This window comes from Chaetura pelagica, unplaced genomic scaffold (assembly GCF_000747805.2).
Source record: "Chaetura pelagica isolate M959 unplaced genomic scaffold, ChaPel_1.0 scaffold39, whole genome shotgun sequence".
Taxonomy (NCBI): domain Eukaryota; kingdom Metazoa; phylum Chordata; class Aves; order Apodiformes; family Apodidae; genus Chaetura; species Chaetura pelagica.
Genome location: NW_009954614.1, coordinates 361448 through 383808, shown reverse-complemented (window position 1 = coordinate 383808; position 22361 = coordinate 361448). Strand labels below are relative to the sequence as shown.

At 36.0% G+C, this 22361-nt stretch overlaps 1 protein-coding gene across 1 annotated transcript; it reads right to left on the bottom strand.

The window, feature by feature from the left end:
- Nucleotides 1–6305: 6305 nt before the first annotated feature.
- ARL6 (ADP-ribosylation factor-like 6) lies at nt 6306–20085 on the bottom strand. Its single transcript, XM_010005473.1, has 7 exons — nt 19935–20085; nt 17417–17478; nt 15723–15791; nt 13310–13404; nt 10314–10443; nt 8767–8822; nt 6306–6548 (listed from the first exon to the last, which is right to left on the bottom strand). Exons 1-7 carry the CDS (start codon nt 20055–20057, stop codon nt 6523–6525), a joined length of 561 nt encoding a protein of 186 aa, XP_010003775.1. The 5' UTR covers nt 20058–20085; the 3' UTR covers nt 6306–6522.
- Nucleotides 20086–22361: the final 2276 nt, after the last annotated feature.

The following is a 22361-nucleotide window of genomic DNA, read 5'->3' as shown; positions in this document are numbered from 1 at the left end:
GGGGTTTTTTTTAAGCAAAATAAACACCATCCTAAGTAAAAGTGTGGCTAATGGAGAAATAAGCCTCAAATTCAATCTTTTAATCTCATGTTGTTATTAAGAAATATATTCTGTATGTAATGTAAAGCTTTATTCCAATAAAACATGAGTAATAAGACTAAGGGGGATTCCCTATAATGGAATACAGCATTTTATGAGATGCACTTAGTGTAGCTCATAAGTATTAGATGTACAGAAGTTTTTCCAAATTTTGGTCAGGGTGTGTTGAACTGCTGCTGAAGGGAAAGGTGCACATTATCTCTTCATTAAATCTTTTCCCTGAATAAAGCTTTAAACTTTTCTTTATGTTAGGAATTGATTGAAGTGTTTCTATTTAGTAGGATGCCTGCATCAGACCAACTGTCATTCACTTAACAACTCAGGCATTGCTAAACCCTTGAAGAAATCATGGAGATATTCTGGATCCTGCTTAAATCAAGGACTTATTTATGAAAATGCATTACCTGACAAGCTGAGAGAACAGACACCTCAGAGAAAGCATGGCACTTATTATCCAGAAAAGGGGTTTTTGCTTTTTATCCTGTTTTGAACCATTGCATGACATATCAGAGTAGATAGAGAAGTAACTTCAACACTTATAAAACAGGTGAAAAAGAAATAAGGTACTTAAAAATATTCCTGCGACCTGAAGTATTTGATTTTGGATATGTGTCTTTTAATTTCCCGAAACTGCAACAATGTGAAAGGTCTGCACATAAGCTAATATTGCAAGTCAGCACTGAAGTGGTTATTCTGCAATTGTTTTCTAAGATAAAATTTATTGTCCTTATTTTATAATGGTACCAGTTAAAGAAATATTAAGGCTCGAACCTTAATTGCAATATGCAGCAATACTTTCTAACCACTAGATTGAATTAGTTTAAAGATCAATTCAGCCTGCTTTGAAACTGCTGCCAAATTTTTCTTAGTGAATTAACCTGCTCTTAATTTAAACCTCAGCAAAGGACTTAAAACCCAGACAATTATCCATGGGTTCTAGGCACCTCAAAAAAGAGTAACAATTTCCCTTTGAAAACTACCTTAACAAGGTAAAAGATCTCCTAACAAAAGAAGGAAGAAAAAAGATTTACAAGAGAAAAGCATCACCTTTCCCAGAAGAAAGAACACCCTAGAGAAGCAACCCTTTGTTCACTCTTACTCCTCTAAAACAAGAATGTAACTACAGGCCAGAGAAATCATATGTCACAGAAAATGATGCTGAATAGCAACCAAGTAATCCATTGATATTATAACAAATGGTGAAAAAAACCCTGAAATATTGTTATCATTGAAAATAACATGCAGTTCCTGGTTCACTGAATTTGTTACTTGTGGCATCATTTTTTAGACACTTTTTTCTGGGTAAGTTTATGCTAATTAATGTTAGTGGATAAGATTAAAACATATAGAGATTTAGTTGCAGAGTGAGATTTTAAGTAAAAAAAAAGCATTGCAAAGCTTTCCCCTAGTAACATCTTTAAACATGCACAATCATACAGATGATACCAGGAATAGCAACGACACCTGACAGCTGCTAAGTCTTTTTATTCATAACTGCCTGCTTTTCAAAAGCCGTATTACACCATTTCCTCTGAACTGGTAGTGTTACCACTTAATCCCCCTCTACTGGTTACATCCTTTCTTAGCAGGCTAAACTCTCCCAGTTCTGACTGGACTGTATTACAAACTTGTATTTTTACTAAAACCTTGGGGTACCTGGTGTTCTCTTGCCAAGTACTGCCATTCTTTTACATGTTTTCAACTCCATGGTTTTAACATGTTGGGATTGTTTCCCTCTTAAGGGACAGGCACGCCTACACTAGTGTGTTCAGGTCACAAGCGTAAAGATCCTCCTCACTAAGAGTGCTTTTGTTTACATCACAAAGTATGCTGGGAGTACACAATCTGAATTCTTTCTCGATTAAACTACACTGGGAAGCTCAGAATGCACCCAATGTGCTGCAACAACTATGAGGTCCTCAGTCTGAAGAGCCAGAAAGGAGGCAGGCTGAAGGAAACACAGAAACACACAGGCTGTCCTAAGCACCATCATGGTCTACAAAAGCAGTTTGATGTGTCTATTGCCAAGCATCTTTTATCCTGGTTATTTCATTGAGCCTCAAGAGGCTTGGGTTTCTTCACTATTAATGAACATTAGCATGACACTACTTCAGCCCGAACAAACTTATTCCACACATCCCAATTTCCTTGATTTCTTCCATCCTTTTCTTACTGTCTTTTCTTCTCTTTACTGAGAACTGTTAAGCAACTCTTAAGCAAACTAAATTTGGCCCAATCACTATCTTGCCAAGTTTACAGATCTACGTACCGATCCTCCAAGAAAAAGCTGTTTTTAAAAAGATGGCCTAACATGAAGTTTCTAAATTTACACTTCTTTTGCTAAACAAGTTAACTTAATCTTCAAAGGTGCCCCCTGAATCACAGAGAAATTAGTTACACTCCCTTGTGCATTGGTGCCTGAGTAATACGATTCTAATACATTTAAGTTCATCTTTTGACAATTTGTAAAACATAAGATAATTTAATGTGACATGAGACATTAGCAACCTAGCTTTCATTTTAAGGATTGATTTTGAAAAAAAGAGCAGTGGGAGCGGGTTTCATGCTATTATTAGAAAACTGGAAAAAGTAAACACGACTGTTTTGCATGGCAAAATCCTGACATCCACTGAAAAAGAACAGTATGTTATTGCATATGTATTGTACTTCTGAGAACATGAACTTCATATGGCTGGTAATTTTAAGCCAACTAAGTAGCAATGCAACTGACTGAACACTGGTAAATTAATTATAAAATACTGGTTCACATGAACACAGGTGCTTCTGTGATGTAACTTATTGTGACAGGAGCTCCAGAGCCTCAAAACTAAAGTATGGCTACAGATTATTACTAACAACACCTGGCATTTTTTATGATACAGCATTAGAAGTCCTGAATTCTGATCAGCTAGTACACATACTACTTTTGCACAGTAACAGTGCATTTTACAATGTAAGCAGTCAAGTATGGGCTATGCAATAATAACAACTAAAAAAAAATAAAAATCAGAGATTTTGAAGTTAAACTTTCAAAGCAAACTTTCCTTTTTCTAAAACAGAACAGTGGAACCCTTTTCCCAGTAGTTCCCCCATCCCATTCCCCTTCCCCCCCCTTTTTTTATTCCAATCTTCTGTCACCCTCTCTCATATTATGCTTCCCAAAATACCTCAATAAACCAACAGGGGAGGGAGCTGCAAAGTTTCACTAGCAGAGTACTCTGCAAAAGTTAAAAGGAGCAGACCAGAAACCTTAGGAGCAAGATTTGTAAGAATTTTTGTGAAACAGAAATAAGGCAGGTCAGAAAGAATAATAGGAATAGATAACATAAGCAGAGTGATTTCCCAAACAAGTACGTTGTTTCTTGTTGCTGTTGTTTTTTTTTAAAGAAGAAAGTTTTGAGATCAAACTGTATTTGTTGGCATAAGAAATATTTGCGTTTAAGGACAAGTATTTTGAATCAATACTAATTTTCTTTCTTATTACTAAAAAAAATGTTATTTCCTTGTTAGAGCATGCTAGAGATAAGCTGCTTTCTGAGGCAGTGGGTTGCACAGCTGTTTTAAGGAAGCACTGAAACTCCATATTACCCTTCCACACATTAGCACATCAGAATGCCTTCCTATAGACAACTAAGCAGTGCAGTTGAGTTGTTACATCTAGCCTTTCACAGCAGCTTATCTTATTAGTAAATAAAAATCACCAAGCATACTATAATTAGAGGGCTGAGACTAAAAGAAGGGTCCATTAGATTAACATCATAACACTTAGAACTGCATTCAATTAACGGAAAACTGCCCAGGAGTCTTCAGGCCATGGAGATCCTCAGCATACCTGCAAGAAGCTACAGGTTAAAGACAAAGTTCCCATGGACTCACGTGCTAAGTATCAGAGGCAAGGCTGGAAAGAATTAGAATTCCTAATTCCTAGAATTCGTTTACCTGATAAAAAAAAAACAAACAAAAAAGAGATATGCAGAAGGCAACACTTTGCTTTTGTGCAATATATGATCCTTTTACCAAATTCAACATTACTAGAGCAGCTCCAAGCTGTAGCAACTGTGTAGGTGAGGAACCTGTGCTTGTGCACCATGGGGGGAGAAGTGAACATGCAGATATCCCTCCAGTATTTTCATGTTCCTGAAGCGATAACAAATGTTTTATAAGTGAGAGACAAATAATGGCTGAAGCAGTAATGGGGGAAAAAAAAATTAAAATCAAGTGTTTCACTAACAGGACTGTCCCCACTCCCACTCTTTCACACAGGTCTCCATCCAGCCCACTGTCTTGGCAGGAGAGGAACAGAAAGAGCTCCTGAAGAAAAAAAAACCCACAAAAAACACACCACAAAGAACGCCAAAACAATCTAAGAAGGGGAACAATAATCAACATAAATAAGTAACAGCAGTTTCCAAAAAGGGCTTACTAACCACATCAAAAAGCAAAAAAGACAATGGGGTACTTTCCTGAAATTTGTGGGTGGACGAACCAAACAGTAGGTTCAAACAGCTTGCCATGATAGTAATGGCAATCCATAAAATAAACAAAATAATTTGTGTAGTCCAATATAAACAAAAAATAATCAGAAAGCCATGAAGGTTCAGACTATTCAAGAAAGTCAGAAATGCAGATGATTTTTATGTAAGAACTGAAATTTCCTTCACTAAAATTTGATTAATTCTAACTTAAAATTAAATATTTCATTTAAATAAGCCATGTTAGTGAACAAAGATAATTGCAAAATACTTATTGCTACCATATTATCCCACGCAAAGTAAACCAGAAAATTATCTGCCCTACAATTAGGAGTTAGGAAAACATGATATATGATTTTTTCCTCCTTTGTATTTGGTTTTGTATAGATATTTAGACTCAGAGTTGACAGAAAGCCAAAGGTGTCACAGAAAGACATGAAAGATAAGTAGTTTCATGACAAATTGAACTGTCAGCATTACAGCATTATGTAAGAAAGATTTTTTCACAGTAAGACTTTTTTCCCTCTAGCAAAGGAGGGGAATTGAATTGTTTAATAATAACTGAAAGTACATGAAACTGTGCTACCATTTCAGGCAGGTCCCTCTATTAAGTGAGCCCTAGAAGGCAGGCTTATGTAACACTTCTGTATTTTATACACTAATAAGGGGGGGCGTGAAGTTTTTGGAAGACCTACATATTACATCTCCCACAGGAATCAGCTAATAACTGAGTTAAATACAGTCTTCAGCATTCCCAGTGCCAGCCTGCTTGTTTCTTGGACTAGGGAGGAGGGATCACAGGGGAAGAGGTGGCATCACAAAAATTAAGTTCTTAGCATTGGATTGATTTGTTATCTATGGTACATCTTTGAAGTCAGAAAAATCTATTATAAATTAGTTTAGAAAGTAAAAGAGCTTTTATATACAGCAGAAGTATAAGACACCTTTCATATTAATAATCTAGTAAACTAGTAAAACGTGCCCTTAGCTGTGCTTTCAAAATATAACTTTCAACCATATGATCCTTAAATATCTGGAAGAATAGTCTAGTTTATTAGAAAGTATAACAAATACATGCAATTAAAAAGCTTGGCAAAAAATACTATTTCATTACAGTATACAATGCTATTTCCATTGAAAAATGAACAAATTCCAAATGAAACTAATAGAAAACAAAAAAAAATCTCTAAAATGTAAAGACTATGAACATATAAAAATCAAACCATTTAATGTTATATATTTTAAGTTTTATTGACAGAAATGCAAATAGAACCATTGCATATCACAAAGACAATAACATTGCGGTAAAAGCAGCTCCTTAAAAACATCTGTAATCATCTGTAACATATACACTGAGTATTTCAATCCTTGTATTTTAAATAAAAATATTCCTTTAGAAGCCTGTTGTAGATGGTTTTAGTAACCTGTCATAAAACTTCAAAAAAAAAATAATTGCAGAAATACCTAAAAATGGGCACCTAAATTAGTAGGAATCTCATGCAGCTGTATTTCATTAATCACAGAATAACAGAATTACCTTGGTTGGAAAAGACCTTAAAGATCAGCAAGTCCAACCATCCAAGTGCTGATTATTCTTTCTCAGGAAAAGAAAATATTCCCATTTGGTCAAAAGGTGTCCCCCCAAAAAACAGAGGGGTATTTCCTGATGGCTAATTATCTCCTAAAACTCTAATGAATGCAGATGTTTATTGTTAACACAAATCTTTTTAAAAAATATGCTCCCCAATCACAATTCCATTTAATTCAATGTGCATACCTGAGGTGCTATGTTGTCTACCTTCAATTTTCCTGGAAGAGATACTAAAAGGAAACAAGTCAACACAGTACATTTTAGCTGAACTTTGTTTTCTTTAAATCATTCTTTTTCACAGAACTTGTACACCTATTGACAAAGTTCATAAAAGAACGCAGTCCATCTTTTATTTCTCTCTCATGTCTTCATTGCTTGGATCTGATCTGTTAACAAAAAGAAACAGCTACTCTTAACACAAGATTAATTCTTGCTGTATTTTGCTTTTAGAAAATATAACCCAGTATTATCCAGGTTGCAGAACTGCACCAATAGGTATTTTGGTGTAGTTACAGGAATGGGGGACAATGCTGTTGCTTCCAGTTACTCTCTCATTGACTTGTGAAAATTTCTCCATGCTCAATTTATTTCTCCCAAATATTGCTAATTAACCAGTAAGACACTTCCACATAATTAAACTTTGATCTTTTGGGGGGCTTATAAGGTAACATTGATGAGAATAAGGCCTGTAAATTTACTTTATGAAGTACACATTTCAATTTTTTGTACACATTTTAGCTTCCACATAATTGAACATCAGCTAACTTCCCTACAGGAAAGGATCTGAAGTTTGGTTTTTAAAAATTCACATGAAAATGTCTTTGCTCTCAGGAGCCACCCTTCTCCAAACTGCTGTCTGATTGCCTCTTCTCAATTAACTTCAAACATTTCCTTAGTTAGCATAAATGTACTGCATCCCCAATACAAAACTTGGAAATTGGTACAATTTCCCCCTCTAAGAGGGAATGAGCTGGGTTTAGATTGTTGTGAGGCAGGTTAATTGATGATGTATTGTTGCAATAGTAACCAAATTCCAAAATAGGGAAATATGCAAATTTAGCTATTGCTGGGAAAAAAAAAGGCAAAAACTTTCTGCACCTGCCACCCCAAATCTGTGAACTATCTATAACGTTTCTGCAAAATATAATTAAGGAAAGCATGGCTGTTGACAGGGAGAACTGTGCATTTATTAACCAGGTGTTATTTCCTTCCCTACATTTTATTATATCGACAGGCTTTGATTTAGTGACCATTATAACTTAAGAGTTGTTACAAATATTTCCATCCAGTGTTCTAGGAATGAGGAGCAGAATGGTAGTAAACATTTTTTCTTGTTAAGATCGAAGTCTTCATCCATTAAAAGTATAATTGCCAAACTGCACGTGCTTAGGCAACAATACAGTTTAAACCCAAATCCTCCTCAGCTTTTGGGAACACTGAGCCAGGGAGTTAAAGGACATTTTTAGATAAAAGTCCATCCATGAAAAATTTCAGCTCAGAAAATTCCATGAGAAGAGCTATGAAAAGCAATGAGTGACAGCAGAAGCACCTACTTACTGTGCTTAAAAATTTACATTTACAACTTAAATATTTTGTCAGAAAATATTTAGACAAGCATTTGAGACAATTTTAAGTAGCTTGTATGTACAAAATCATCAACTCAAATCTGGATTGAAATTTAGAAGGTTTCTCAAAGATAAACAGAGATCCAGAAAATCACAGAAAAATATTAGAAAAATCAGAACTATGCCAGAAATCAGGGAAAAGTACGTGATTAGGAATCTGCCTCTATGATAATATACAGCACTGAGGGAAACTCAGTAAGAAAATGCTGGTTTCTCAGCACAGAACACTTTCAGATGGTGGAGGATGCATCACTGTTCTTCTGTAGGGCAGCAAGTGTCTTTGTAAAGACAATTTTTGGCTAGCATCCATTCGTCCGAAAACACGACCAAATGATTTTGCATTCTGTAATAATACAGTAATGTAAGACATCTCTTTCTAACTAGCGTTAAGGATTCTAAGTACAAAGGAGACGCTGGTATCTCTAGATAAATGGAGACGTGAAATCAGGGACAACGTTAGATGTTCTCTAACTGCACTTCAAAGGCGATACGTTTAGCGGCACGGACTCTGGAGCACCGCTGACATCTACCGGCTGCCACCGCACAGAACAGGCGGTACAGGGACACCCTCTCGCAGATTCTCTATTCACACTTACTCACAATTTTCTAATATGTAACATTAAGTTACACAAACCTGGGACAGGGACAGAATACATTAAGAAACAAACTGAACTACCACAATAATAAACCGCAGTGCAGGAGCTGGTATTATTATTGTTTACAAGAAAGTGTTACAGTGCAAGAGTATGCCTTAGTATCTCTCAAAGTACACACTTCTGTCAGATGAACTGACATGATCTTTTGTGTACGTTAAGCAGATAAAGGCAAATGAGACAGAGCATCAGTACTCACTGTGTAATTTGATCTGACAGCAGAAGTGGACAGAAAGAAAACAAAAGAAATAATAAAGAAAAAAACCTAACAAAATGAAAAAGTTTAACAAAATGAAAATAGAGGAAGAGAATTGCATTTGATGTACCTTGCAGCCAATCCACACCCTCTTGTAAGCCTTCTCCTTTAAGAGCATCACTGGCACTGAAAGAAACAAATCAAATTAAAAAACAGAGAAAAATTCCAGTTTTAGTGGAGTCATCACTATACTTAAATTACAAGAACTGGAAAGTAGAACCAAGAACAGTTTATTCAAGTTTTCTTCACATGGAGATGTCTGCTTCTCAAATGATACATTCTACATTATCTTCTCAATACAGAAGCACAATTTCAAGATGTGATCTATTTTTAATTCCAGTTTCCAGTCAGAGGAACTTCCCTAGAACATGAGGGATTCTAGAAGATCTCCCCCACAAGACAGTCAGATTGTTCTGCAGCACCTCCACTTAGATAAGTCCATCCTCAGACTATGCTGCAGCAGCAATGGATCAAAGAATCATTTAGGTTGAAAAGCCCTTTAAGATCATTGAGTCCAGCCATTCTCCCATGCAGTTTCTATACATAGTGAGAATGCTGGAGTACTAGAGGAAGAAAGTATAATGTACGTACACTTCATTGTAACAGCAACCCTTGCAGGGTCTGTTAACATACGTTGAACTACACTGAGAACAGTGTAAACCTAGCTTTTGAATCACAGGGTTACAACTAGTAAAAGGGCCCCCATCCTTCAGTTTATTAAAACTAGTACACCTGTGAATCTGGACTGTTAATGTGGTTAGCTATAAAATTATCTTCCAAGGAGCTTGGGAATTCATCCGTGTATTTTCTGAGACAAAAAGCAGTGATCCCAAAACAAAGTCCAGGTAATCAAATTTAATACTAAAAGACTCAAAATGAAAACTGTAGTTTTCAACAGCCCTTAGTTGCTGATTTCAGTTTTATTTCTAGTATATAAATACTTCATTAAAGACAAAACTCTAATTCCTGTAAAACACTTCTGACAAAAGATGTTTTTTCCTTGTCAACACTGGCATAAAATGCTTCTATTTATATGAAAGCTCACATATTTCAGAAAGAAAAGACACTAGCTCCTTCAACTAAAAATCCTCTCAACCATTACACAGTACAAAGAATAGTGTCATTTGAATTAACATGACAACATTTTACTAAAGGACCTTTAACAGCAGTTTATTAAACCCCCTCAGAGCACAAAAAAAGAACTCCAAAGTTTTTTTCTTGATATTCTGAAACCTGCAAGACAAACAAGCAGCAGTACTCTGACAACAATTCCACTCAATTTCCCAGCAAAAAATAGGAGCAGCTATTCTACTGATAAGAACACCGCTTTCTGATTTCACTAAAAGTCCTCAGTTTCATTATTTGGGTAATAGTTCTACTATGAAAATATACAGAACGCGCCACGCATTTAAAACAATTTTCATAGCAAGTATTGTAATATTAGTACTGTTTCCACATGTGGAAGCACAACCTTTTATCTGGGTGATTTAATTTATGTTATATAATATCGAATGGCATGACAGAGCTGAAGTATGAATGTACAAAGTAAAATGAATAAAAGGGTAGAGCTGAAGTATGAATGTACAAAGTAAAATGAAAATGAAAAGGAAAATTTACCAGATATGCCAGGGCTTGTCTTTGATGTTTTCTAGTGACAGTAACTGAGACACTTTCACAGATGATATTGCATCTCTGAGGTCCATTTTGTTAGCAAAGAAGAGAAGGGGCAGTCGACGGTGCTTAATATCTAGGCATGAGCAGCAACAGAACTATCATGACATTATGAAACATTCACTAATCTCTACACGTAATAAGCTACAAACAATACAAGAAGATATTTTGCTCACCTGTGACTGCAATTCTCTAAAGGTTGTATCCTACCTAGATGAACATTGTTGGGTCACATGGCCTCTAATGCACATTTTAAGAATGCTAACAAACTTTCTGGCACTCTTTGGGATCTTCCACCCCCTTGTCCTCCTACCTTATATGTACATTTAAAGCTGCAGGCACAAATTGCTGGTAAAGCTGAAGAACAGCATATCAAACAAACTGCCTAGAAATACTACATGTCTGTGCTTGGTGAGGACTGGATGTGTAAAATGGATGGAAAATTGCATGTGTTCATTCATAACCTCAAAACAGTAGTTGTATAAAGGCAGTCTGAATTATCCTTCAGCATCCTGGAGAGCAAATAATAATAAACTTAATAAAATAGGAAAAAAATGCACGTTTGGACATCACTTATCCTACATTCACTTGAAGGAGGACTTCTTTTCCAGAAGCTCTTCCCAGGTAGCATTGAGAACTACAGACCAAACCAAGTACAGTGGCCATTTCTGGCATAGTTACACATTCAAAAGCATAAATAAGCCTCGCTGATTACCACAAAAAAACCCAGAGAGTCATTAGAAAGAAACAAAGTATATTCTCTTCAACCTGCCAGATGTAAAACTGCCAAAATATTACTAGCACTAAGACTAATGAAGATTTTTTCACATTACTTTAACAAAGGATGAATTATAGGATTAAGAGATCTAGACTTGAGCATATCAATCAGTTCTCAATAGGAAAAGAACTTTAACCCCTGTCCCCTGATGAAAATTGCCATACAGACTATTTTAAAAATAGTAAAATAAAAGTTCATTGCACATAGCACTGACAGTGTGGTGTGGAGACATGACGGACCAAAAAAACCAACAAACTGTCAATGCTAAAGTGCACTGTCCACTTATGTAAGAAAAAAATAATTCATAGTTCTGACTCACAAAACAGTGCCAGCTAATACAACTTCTAACCCCATTAATACTTCACTGTACACATCCCTTTTCATCTGGCAACCTCAGGCAAAGTCCGGCAAAAAGAGGCAACTGTTTCACCGAAGGGTTACTAACATTTTCAGAGACAAGAATTGACTCAAGGTTGTTACCCTGCAGACATTCAAACCTTAAAAGAAACATCTAAATTTAAACCACTCTAGGAGGTTCACAGATGCAAAAGTATAGATGGGGACAAAGACTGGTGTGCAGGAAGAAGAGCAGTAATAGCAAATAAAAATATTGATACAGTAAAACAGTTCTATATTGATTCATTTAACAGCTACTTTTATCAAACACTACTGCCAGAAGAACTTTTTATTGTCTTTGATTCTTTTAGATGTGGCCTATCTAAATCGAAAACAATGAAACAGGAACACTCTTGTTGTATCTCAGTTCAGCTGCTCCAATGCAGAAATACCAAACTGCCCTTTCCTGGTTCTAGGGAACACACTAGTTGCCCACAGCCACGATCTTTCAGAACTAGAAGACACAAACACCTCAACAACTGAAGAGCACTGACCTGCTAAATCAGCATTAATAACCTATTACGTTTAAATGAAAAGCTCCACTCAAGTATGCACTTGCTCAGTCCCAACATTTACACTCTTGCCTTCTAGTAAGTGAGCAATCTTCAGTTCTCACCCTTGGTTCTATGTGGTTTGCACTTTACCAACAGAATTGCCTTTCACCACTGTGGTTAATACCTGCTTTGGGACAAAGTTCCCTGGCCTCTATGTAATCCACCTGCAGCCTTTGGTTCACCTCATCCTCCGCTTCAACCTTTGCAAGCCTGTCTTTTCAGTGTCCACATTTGAAGTGGCCCTTACCCTTGAACTTGAAATTAAGTGGGCCAAATCAGCTCACACATGCTCAGTAACATCATCTTTGTTGATGAACTAATGCATAATATGCAAATCACAGTAACATAATTGTCCCTATCAAATGCTGCTTTTTTGGGTAGAAATGCAAGTCAGCATCTCCTTTCTTCCCTTCAGCATGGTAACCCCAGAAGTTAAGGCTCTACCAGCTAAATAAAATATTAAGAAATTACAGGATTATTTCACTTTTAGATTTCCTGCACAGTTTTATAATTTGGTTAGTCAGAGAAACAATCTAACATGCTGAAAGTCAAAATTGCATATTGCTTACAAAATCATTCCAGTAATATTGATTATATGGAAGGGCAAAGAAGTGAAGAATTGATCAATCTCAGAACTTATTTAATTAGGTGTAGCCTCATGTAAAAAAACAAACCAAACAAAAACACTGAAAACAACTCCTCAATCAGGAATCTTCTCATAACCTCTTCCATCCCATGTAACCTTTTATAAGCTATTGAAACGGACTGGTACAATAATTCCTCCCTATTTCTGGCTAAAGCATAATAATTAAAAAATGTAATTAAGTCGAAAAAAATAAATTAAAAGTTAGACATCAGCTGTCTTCATGCAAAAACCCAGACATGGAGACACTTTTTTTGTATGTGTTCATAATCGCATAGAGGCTTTCCAGCTTCCAAAGGGTCAAAGTCTATTCCTCCTCCAAAACAACAGAACTTTTGATCTATATTGATCAAGAGACCAAGCCAATTCAGTGTCTCTAAATGAAATATAATCAGTTTGTAAATGTGAAAAGTATAAAAGCCCCAAACTTGTTGAAGATTGTTATTGTTCTGGTATTCATGAATGGCTAAAATATTTGCAATGTACTCAGAAAGAAGAATGTGTTATATACAGGATTTTTTTGAGACAACATAACAAATACAGAGATGGAAGGGGAAAAAAGCCTCCTCACCTGGATGATTCAGAAGGACGTCAAGTTCTTCTCTGGCCACAACCATTCTTAATTTGTCACTGCTATCAATGACGAAAATAATGGCCTGGCCTTCTCTGCATAACATAAAAAGAGAAAAGAGTCAAATTATATGCTCTCTTAAATGGTGATTAAGAAAAGGCTTCAGAAGAAACACCAAAAAACAGCAAACAAACCTATTTTTTCCCCTCTAATTTTTGTTGTTGTTATTTATCATTAACATTTGAATCCAGTCATTTGGTAACCTGTATAATTTTTTGAGGCATGAGGCTGTTAGCTCCATGACTCATACCAGGTTCAGTCTATACAGACCCTTCTAAAAAAGCTTGATTTTACTAATGAGGCTGAAAAATTAACTCCAAAAATGTAACCAACTGCTATTCTGACAGCATACTCAGACAATGAAAATCTCAAGTCTGTTTTTTGTGGGGTTTTTTGAAATTCTTTATTTCCTACACTAAAACAAGTTTATTAAAGTCAATTACCTTTTTATTAAAAGCTGTATGTCCACAGCTGTTTAACAACTAAGCATATGCAGATTAATTTAACTTTTTACAAAGTCTGCATAAAAAGGATCTTTGTTTGGTTTTGAAAATCAGGTAAAAACTTGCCACTACTACAAACAATTAAGAAATGTTGCTGGCAATATACCCCCAAACACAACTTGTATGTGACTATTTGACTCATTATTTCAGCATATTACTGATATTTTATGACTTGATGTTCCATTTATTGAAACTTACTTGAAAGCAACATCTGACCAATTCGCATGAACTAAAATTATGAATTAAAAGTATTTTAAATTTACATTTTAATGTAATATTCACTTCTCCTTTGTTTTATATCTCTCTAAGACACCGTTACAAACACATTCTTTACCCCCTAGAACCATCTGCCTTCGTATTTTGGTAAGAAACAAGTCTCAGACCTACTGAAAACCAGAAATTGCTTGACCAGCCTGAGACTGCAGAAGAAGGTCCATTTTTTTCTGGAGTACAGACGAACAACAAATAAAGCACACTAGCTGAAAAGGCCTGAGTAATTTTTATGAACATACAATATTTTTCTAGAGGAATCAGAATCCTAGCATATATTTACTACCAAAAAAATAATTTCTCAAAATAGTAACAGTAATAAGAACAGAATGTGAGTTCACATATATTTAAGAAAAGTGCTCTTTTAGGACATCCTAGAAGATAGTTTCGATTTAAAGAAAAGGGCAAGCTTCAAGTACTCCAAAGCAACTACTTAAGACACTTACTTGACCAGATTTGATTGCCATTTGGCAATTATTACAAAATTAAATCTTGTTTAACTTTATAAACTGAACAACACATTATTAGTATTTGTATTATTCTTAGAAGTTACTATTAAATATCTGAATACTGCACTGAATCAGGAACAGAGGTAGATAAAAGTGCACATTTCACTGTCAGCATTACTTAAGAAACTCCCTTACTATTAAGGTGAAAAAAGCTGTTTATGCCATAAAAGGGAGAAGTTACAGCATTAAATACAGCAGTCAGAAAAATTATTTGCTTAAAAAGCACTCAGCTAGCATTTTGAGAGCAGCCTAAAGGCACCAGTTATCGAAATCCAAAAGATTTGGGAGACATACATCTAACACAGTGAAGACCTACACACACAAGTTTGCAAATCTCTAACACATATTTTACACAGAAAGGAGATGAAGTTAATCCTCGATTAAAGACTATTTTATGGTCTATCACATGAAGTATTAATCAATATTATAATTTTCAGAATTACTTTCTTGTATTTCTCCAAGCTATTTCTGTGTGGTTTACTAGTGTTCACCTTATTTACATCAGCATCAGAGTATCAGAATAACAATGTGGCCATTTAAATGAAGATTCAAGTTTCATTAGAAGCCAGAAAAACAAAAATTGCTGCCTATTACCAATAAAAAAATACCACAGTGTTATAAAGTAGAGCAAATATCCTGCTTAATCAGTAAGGTCTAAGAATACTCAGTCAAGGTCTCAGTTATATGTGCCATGTTCTCTGAGATTCATTTCCTTAATTTCTAAAAGTCTCAGCCATCAGCCAATATATTTACAGTCTTATGTCACTTACCTACAGAAGAGCAGAAAAATTGGAAACCTAACTCATCTTGGTGCTTTCTTACAGTACTGATTTTCAGATTTCAACATTTAAATCTCATGTCTAGTATGCTCCCCTAATCTTTGGGTCAAGAAGATGCCCCAAAAGCATGCTTATTAACAGCATATAAAATTTTTCATTTTTTATAACAGAATGACCTTCTGTCAAACACCAGGTGTAAGTCTTCTCTGAATAATTTCTAAGTGCTACATATCATAAACATACACAATAGCTAACATGAACAGTCATGCTTTAAAATAAATTACAGACTTACTTGTAGTAATGTTCCCAGAGGTTTCTGTATTTTCCTTGACCTGACATATCAAACACTGTGAAAGACAAACTGCAAAGAAGTGTATAAGTCACAGAGACAAAGAACAAAACCCAAACTATTTTCTTGCTACCGTGAAAGAAAAAAGCCAGATCAACTTGAATCCTAATTAACTAAGAAAGATTCCCCCAAAAAGTATGCTTACTCTATCTGCTTGCAAACTATTTGACGTACTTTTGCAGACTTAAGAGAAATATTTCACAATGGAAAACATGTTTGCTTATTCTCTGAATAAAAGAACAAAACTGATTATAAAGTTACATTGAATAAAAAATAAGCTTCACTTAAACTCTGTTTTTATCATGTTAGTATTAAGTATTGTGTATAATGTTTAGTAAATAAAATTCAGAAATTCTACCTTCGGGAAAAAAAAAATATTTTTAAAAAAATCACATTTTGGTAATTACAGCTTACCTCAGGTGACCAAGCTATAAAGGATAGTCTTTGCATCTTTGAGATTTCACTCAAATACTAAATTCACCACATTCACTCAAAGAACACTGCAAAAAATACTAATCTACTCCATTACAAAAAATACTAATCCACTCCTAAAAAATCTACAGAGGTAACAACAACTTCAGTATTAGGTCTTCTTGTTTTGGGTAGCCCTGAAGAGCTCCCTGAGAGGAGGCCCCACAAAAATGAGAAGGTTTGGAAATGGAAGCTCTCCAAACGTCCTTTCCACTCTATCCATACATCACCTGATTATAAACTAGCTGCTCTGCCATGTATAAAGTTATTAGCAACCCCCAAACAATGGTTTGATTGTAATATTAGATACATAAGGTTTTGGGGTGGGGGTGAGTTGTGACTTTGTTTGGGTTCTTTTTAATCATTCTACACGGTGTATTTGCAGGTCATCTCTCCTACTATGGATTCAGAACAAAGAAAAGCAATATAAATCAATTTACGTTCTCACACAGCCCAACCCCAACCTGTCTTATGTGCGTTACTGAGACAGAACACAGTTGTTGACCCTCTAATTAAAATACGAAACCTATCACTACTGCACACTAGTTCAAGGAACGAGCAATTTTCTTACAGATCTCTCATCCAGTGGGGCATACTTCTTGAAGACTAACTGCACCCATTAAAAATACACTCTGAAGGTTACAGAATAATGATATTTAATGTTACCTCCTTGAATTCTCTTGGTTACTGAACATTCCTTTTCTAAATCTTACACTTTATGCAACTAATGATTTCTTCCTCCTTTTCCTGACTTTTATCCCTGTCATCTTTACATGACTAATGCTGTAGCCACCATTTTTCATTTAATGAGATTAGACTGCAATCTCTTCAAAGTCCCTCCAGTGAGAGTGCTTAATGGAATATAGGTTACCACCTAAGCAATTGTCTCTCCTCAAGTTTGCAATCAGATGCTTATACTCACTATTGCAAAAAACATTTTTTTACACATATATCGTTTTATAGCAGCACAAAACATACAATACATTCTAATGCTGTGACTCCTGGATCATTATTAGTATTCCTGGGTACTACATTTCAGCAAACTGCACATTGTGTCATTATACCACCACATATTATACCCAGTTACATCTCACTGAAAGAGATAATTAGGTCCTACTGTATATTATTTACTACGACTAAATAGAGAAAATGAAATTAACTACTACCTCGATGTCTTGAATTTCTCTATACTGAATCCTATTGTTGGAACTATGTCCTGAGTTTGAGCCTTCAAAGGAAAGAAAGAACAAACTTTACAATCAGGTTAGAAAATATAAATATTGGAATATATCTGAAACATGATTACAGATCTCTTTTTCCCCCAAACTGTGCAATAAAAAAAATATTTTACAAATCCAGACACTTTATATTAAAAAAAGTTCCCAGAAAAGCACAGTAAATAAAAATCAAGGTTTTGCATTTTCTAGGACATAAAGCAAATGCAATTGGCCAAGAGCACTGAAGACATTTTAGCCTCAAGAGTGAGATTCCACCCTTTACATTAATCTGTGTGTCCACCTATGTGTGGATATTACCTATGAAATAATCTGGAGACAGGTTATCATGGAAAAGAACAGCTTGAAGATTACAACTGAGGTCAAAGTTCACAATATTTGCGCATTTTGGAAATCACAATGTCAACCTAAACAAATCTGCAAGATACCCCAAGCCTCTTAGATAAGAGACTGGCCATACTCCCAGCTTCTATCCACAGGCTGGAGAAGTCGATATAACATTAGGAATTGTACAGCAGAAGTTACACAATGGCCTAAGCAGAGTTCTATTCAAACTACTAGACCACTGGAAGAAGTCACCATTTAACAGAGGGATGGCCAAAACATAAAGCATTACTAACGTATTTGCCTGATAACCAGGTTTACTGCTGAGCTAGCCAAGGAACCAATCAGCTTAGTACAACAGAATAGCTCCTTTAAGAAGCATCAATATTGAGCAGGGAGAAAGGTCACATCCCTTTGATCACAGAGCTGTCTGAGAAAGTGACATGCAATCCTTTCACAGACTTTCTAGAGCCCCTTATTAAAAACACTATCTGTAAGTTTGTTGACTCCTTGCATACAACCAAAGCAAGCTTAGCTTGTTCACCTGCAGCTTCATTATGAAAATGGCAATCTACCATCCTAAACAGTTTAGTCAGTCAACATTTTCTGTCATCAAGGAAAAAATTGTGGAGAGTAGGTTATTTCTTTAATATTCATATAAAATGTTCTTATCAGGCCCTGAAGACACAACTGCAAACAGACGGAGCAACACTTGCATTTACCAGACACCTAATACATTGCACCTAAGGCAAAGCAGCAGTTCTTCAGAAGACTGGGTTGATCCAGAGCTCAACATCATTTGTCCATTGAACTTACTTTAGTATGAAACAATTTCATCAATTCTGATGTAATGACCTTTGCCATACGAGTGAATTTGTCATGTCTCACAAGGACAGGACTTACACAAGTTGCATGCAAAGCTATCCTCCTAAAGCATCACATTAAATTAAAATGTTCAGAAGCAAATTCTCATTACACAATTTACAGTAAAATGAACAAATTATATTTATTCTACTTGTGTAGTTCCCTTGGTACCTTCTCTAATACAAATTATTGAGAAAAATCTTGAAGTCTGCATTCAACTCTAGTTAGGAATCCTTTACTATTCAAGTCATGACATAAAACCCCTGCTACAATAAAGGTGCCAAAAATTACATAAATACATGATTTGCCTGGTACAAACTGTGGCATTTACCCCAAATGACTGGCAGCAGACAGTAAGCAGTTTATAGGCTTTGTTAATAAATGTATTTAATTTTCAGTGAAGGAATAACTGCCAGGAGTAGAAAAGTAGCATCCTCCACCATGTTTTATTTTTAAACAATATCCAGTGGTACTCCTCAGGAAAAGTTAAATGCAATTTTAAAAACAAAAGCTGTGTCATGATCTAAACAGCATAAATCACAGTTTTGCAGATGCATATATCCAAGATGCATAAGCCTTTGGCTCTGAAAATACCTACTGAAATTAATATATCTCTATTCCATAAACAAACCTAGAAACAAAGTAATCCTTTAAATTTTGCCCAGAATACTATGTGCTCTTAGTGGCCTGAGACACTTTTTACTGGATGAATGAACCGCAAGTATAAATGCTACTTATTTTGAAAGCTATTCTGCTTTAAAAATGCTGATGTCACCATTAGATGTGCATCTTCACATTATTTCATATTTTATTATTTATTATATACTTATTATTTCTCAGGAAGAGATTATAATATAAGTATGGTAAATGGAGATAAGTAGAAGTTGTTATACAACTATATTAATCCCAAATGTTTGTCATATCACTCGTAACTGCAATCCTGTAGCAATTATTTAAGTGATTTATGAAAACTGTCTCAGATCCCGATTTCAGACATCACACAAACCCTTCCTTATTGGGTGATCTCAGAAAAATAAAAAAAGGCCATATTAACAGTGCTTTTATGGGAAATGTTTTTATAGTACTTACATGGATGCATACATTTAGTTTCAGTTAGTTGGAAACTAATGAATATTTTTGTTTCACTGTACTAAATCAAAAAGCTCTTAACTTTCCATGGTCACATTTAGTATCACACCAGTTTAAACAAACATCAACTCAGCAGTAAAACCATCGGCAGTGAACTAAGTAGTCTACTTACATTTGATGGTTTAAGTTTATTTATGATTGTTGTTTTGCCGCTATTGTCCAAGCCAAGGCACAAAACGTGAACCTCCTTTTTCTTCAAACCAAGCCATCCCGCTAGCTTGTCAAACAACCCCATAATTCTGGCTTAAATCCACAGGGATCACCTGTTGTTCAGAAAATCAGAGAACAAAATGGCTGTTGGAAAATGGTTACACATTCAGCAGCATTAGCACACTAGGTGGGCATGTGGCTAAGCAGTCCTTAAACTTTTAAAAGAACAGCATGAGTAAGACACTATGCAAACACTGTCACAACAGGTTTGCTTAGTATACTAAGCAAAGGGAGTGTAAGCTGATTACAGCGAAGAGGCCTCGATACAAAAGTAGATTGGCTGTTTATATCCCTTTCTATATAATGCAATGTCCTCAATTCACTGGGTACCAATATTGCCATCATTCTGAGCAGCCCAAATAAGAACACAACTGCAAAGCCTCCTTACCTTCCACTAAACTGAAAAAAAAGACTTAGATTTTACTTTGTCATTAGTCTAGTCAGTTGTCATAATTTAGTGACAAAGCAAAACAGTACTTCCTTTCTTCAGCACCTGCTGTGTAATTTACTGAACCCTGAAGGAAAAAAAAGTACCCTCTGTCTATTAAATTAAAAGTCTAATTGTAACAAGCTTTGCTGATATTAACACATATAAACCAGGAACTCATTCACTAAAAATAGAAACTGATTATAACAGATCCATCAGGACACAAAGCCAGACACCATAACATCCACCCACAGGTCAGGTAAATACCAAACTCCCTACTCTTGCTCAGACACCGACTGAAGCTACGTGGTAGCAGAACATTCGAAGGTGCACAGATTGTGCGTTCTCTTGCAGCAAAGACCATACTTTGCAAAGAGATAACCCTTGTCTATCCTGAATGAATTCCACTCAGAATAATTTCAGCAATCAGACAGCTGAAATATTTGTGACATGTTTATTAACAAAGTATTTCATTAATGCCAGAGGAACTTCATGAAGTGGTAAAGGCTGGTGTTTTTTTTTTTTCTCTTAATAAAAAAAGGACACAGCACTGGACAACTTGGATTGTGATCTTAATTACCTCAGCAAATCATGGCACAAAAAGGAAGAGAAAAAAACATTAGTGACAAGTATTAGGTCTCACTTCCTCACTGATTACAAAATAATGATTAACTGCATTTGAATAGAAGTAATTTTTAAATATTTGAACAAGCCCAACATCAGGTATAGCAATTCCCTCAGAGAAAAAGGTACATTTTTTTCTTCTAACTTCCTGTGCCTTTTGCCCCATTCCTTTTTGAATGCACATACAACTCTGAAAGCAAATTAAGGCTCTTCAGTAGCAAATTAACCTGACAAACCCTTGCTCCAAAACGCATTACTCCCTAGTACAGTCAAGAACCTTATCATATATTCTAGGGAATAAGGTCCAAAAACATACCTTGCTGGTACTCTTTATATGGAAAAGGAGAAAAAACAAGCACTTAAAAGATACTTCTAGGGCTTCACTTTTAAACCCAAAAGCCTAAATACACATTCTTTGACAAGAGTTCCTAGCAATGTTTTAATTACAGCCATTTTTTCTAGCAGTTTTTCATAACTGTTGGCAATGTTATTATTTAAGAATACAAGGGGGAAAGCGTACCCTCGTCTTCCTGCCCTGTGCCTTTTCTCACATTCCTTTTCTCAGCTGTGGAAAGTTAAAGCAGTCATACCTGGTACAGGTTTCTTTTTTTTGCCAGCAGATATTTACACTACAGTGCTACACTGCATATGTTAGACATGCCCTAATAACATTTAGGGGAGAATTTTTGGGACTTGTTACCAAGCTCCATAAACTTTTATCACAAACGGTAAGCCTGTTAGAGGCATCAGTGATTAACACTTGTTGTGACTCACCAGGCTGCTAAACTGCAGCTAAACCAGTGACGTAAGGCACTTAGCGCAGCTGTGACTTGCTCCCAGGCAGCAGAGCCCCGCAGATCCTCCCCCGGGCGATGCCCGGGCAGGCACCGGCTCCCCCCCCCGGCCGCTGCTCAGCGAGACCCCGCCATCCGCTGCTCCCATTCACCGCACGCTGAACTGAAAGCCACAATCCACTGAGCGCTGTGCACATACACATCGCGGTTTTGCGCAGATAGCCTGCCGAGCTCCTTTCCAAACCAAATTATATCCAAAGTCCATTTAATTCACAAGGACTACTCAAATATAAACCCTGAGATACCAAGCCGGTCCAAGCGGCCCACAGGAGGCCCTTTCAAATTAGCACCATTTTAAATGGTAGCTGACAGTTTCTGTTTCATTTTTACAGGACCCCCGACTCCCACTGCACTGAGGGGCGAGTGGGCGGGGAGCCAGGGCCTGAGCCGGGAAGCCCCCGGGAGCCGGGACGGCAGCCCGGCT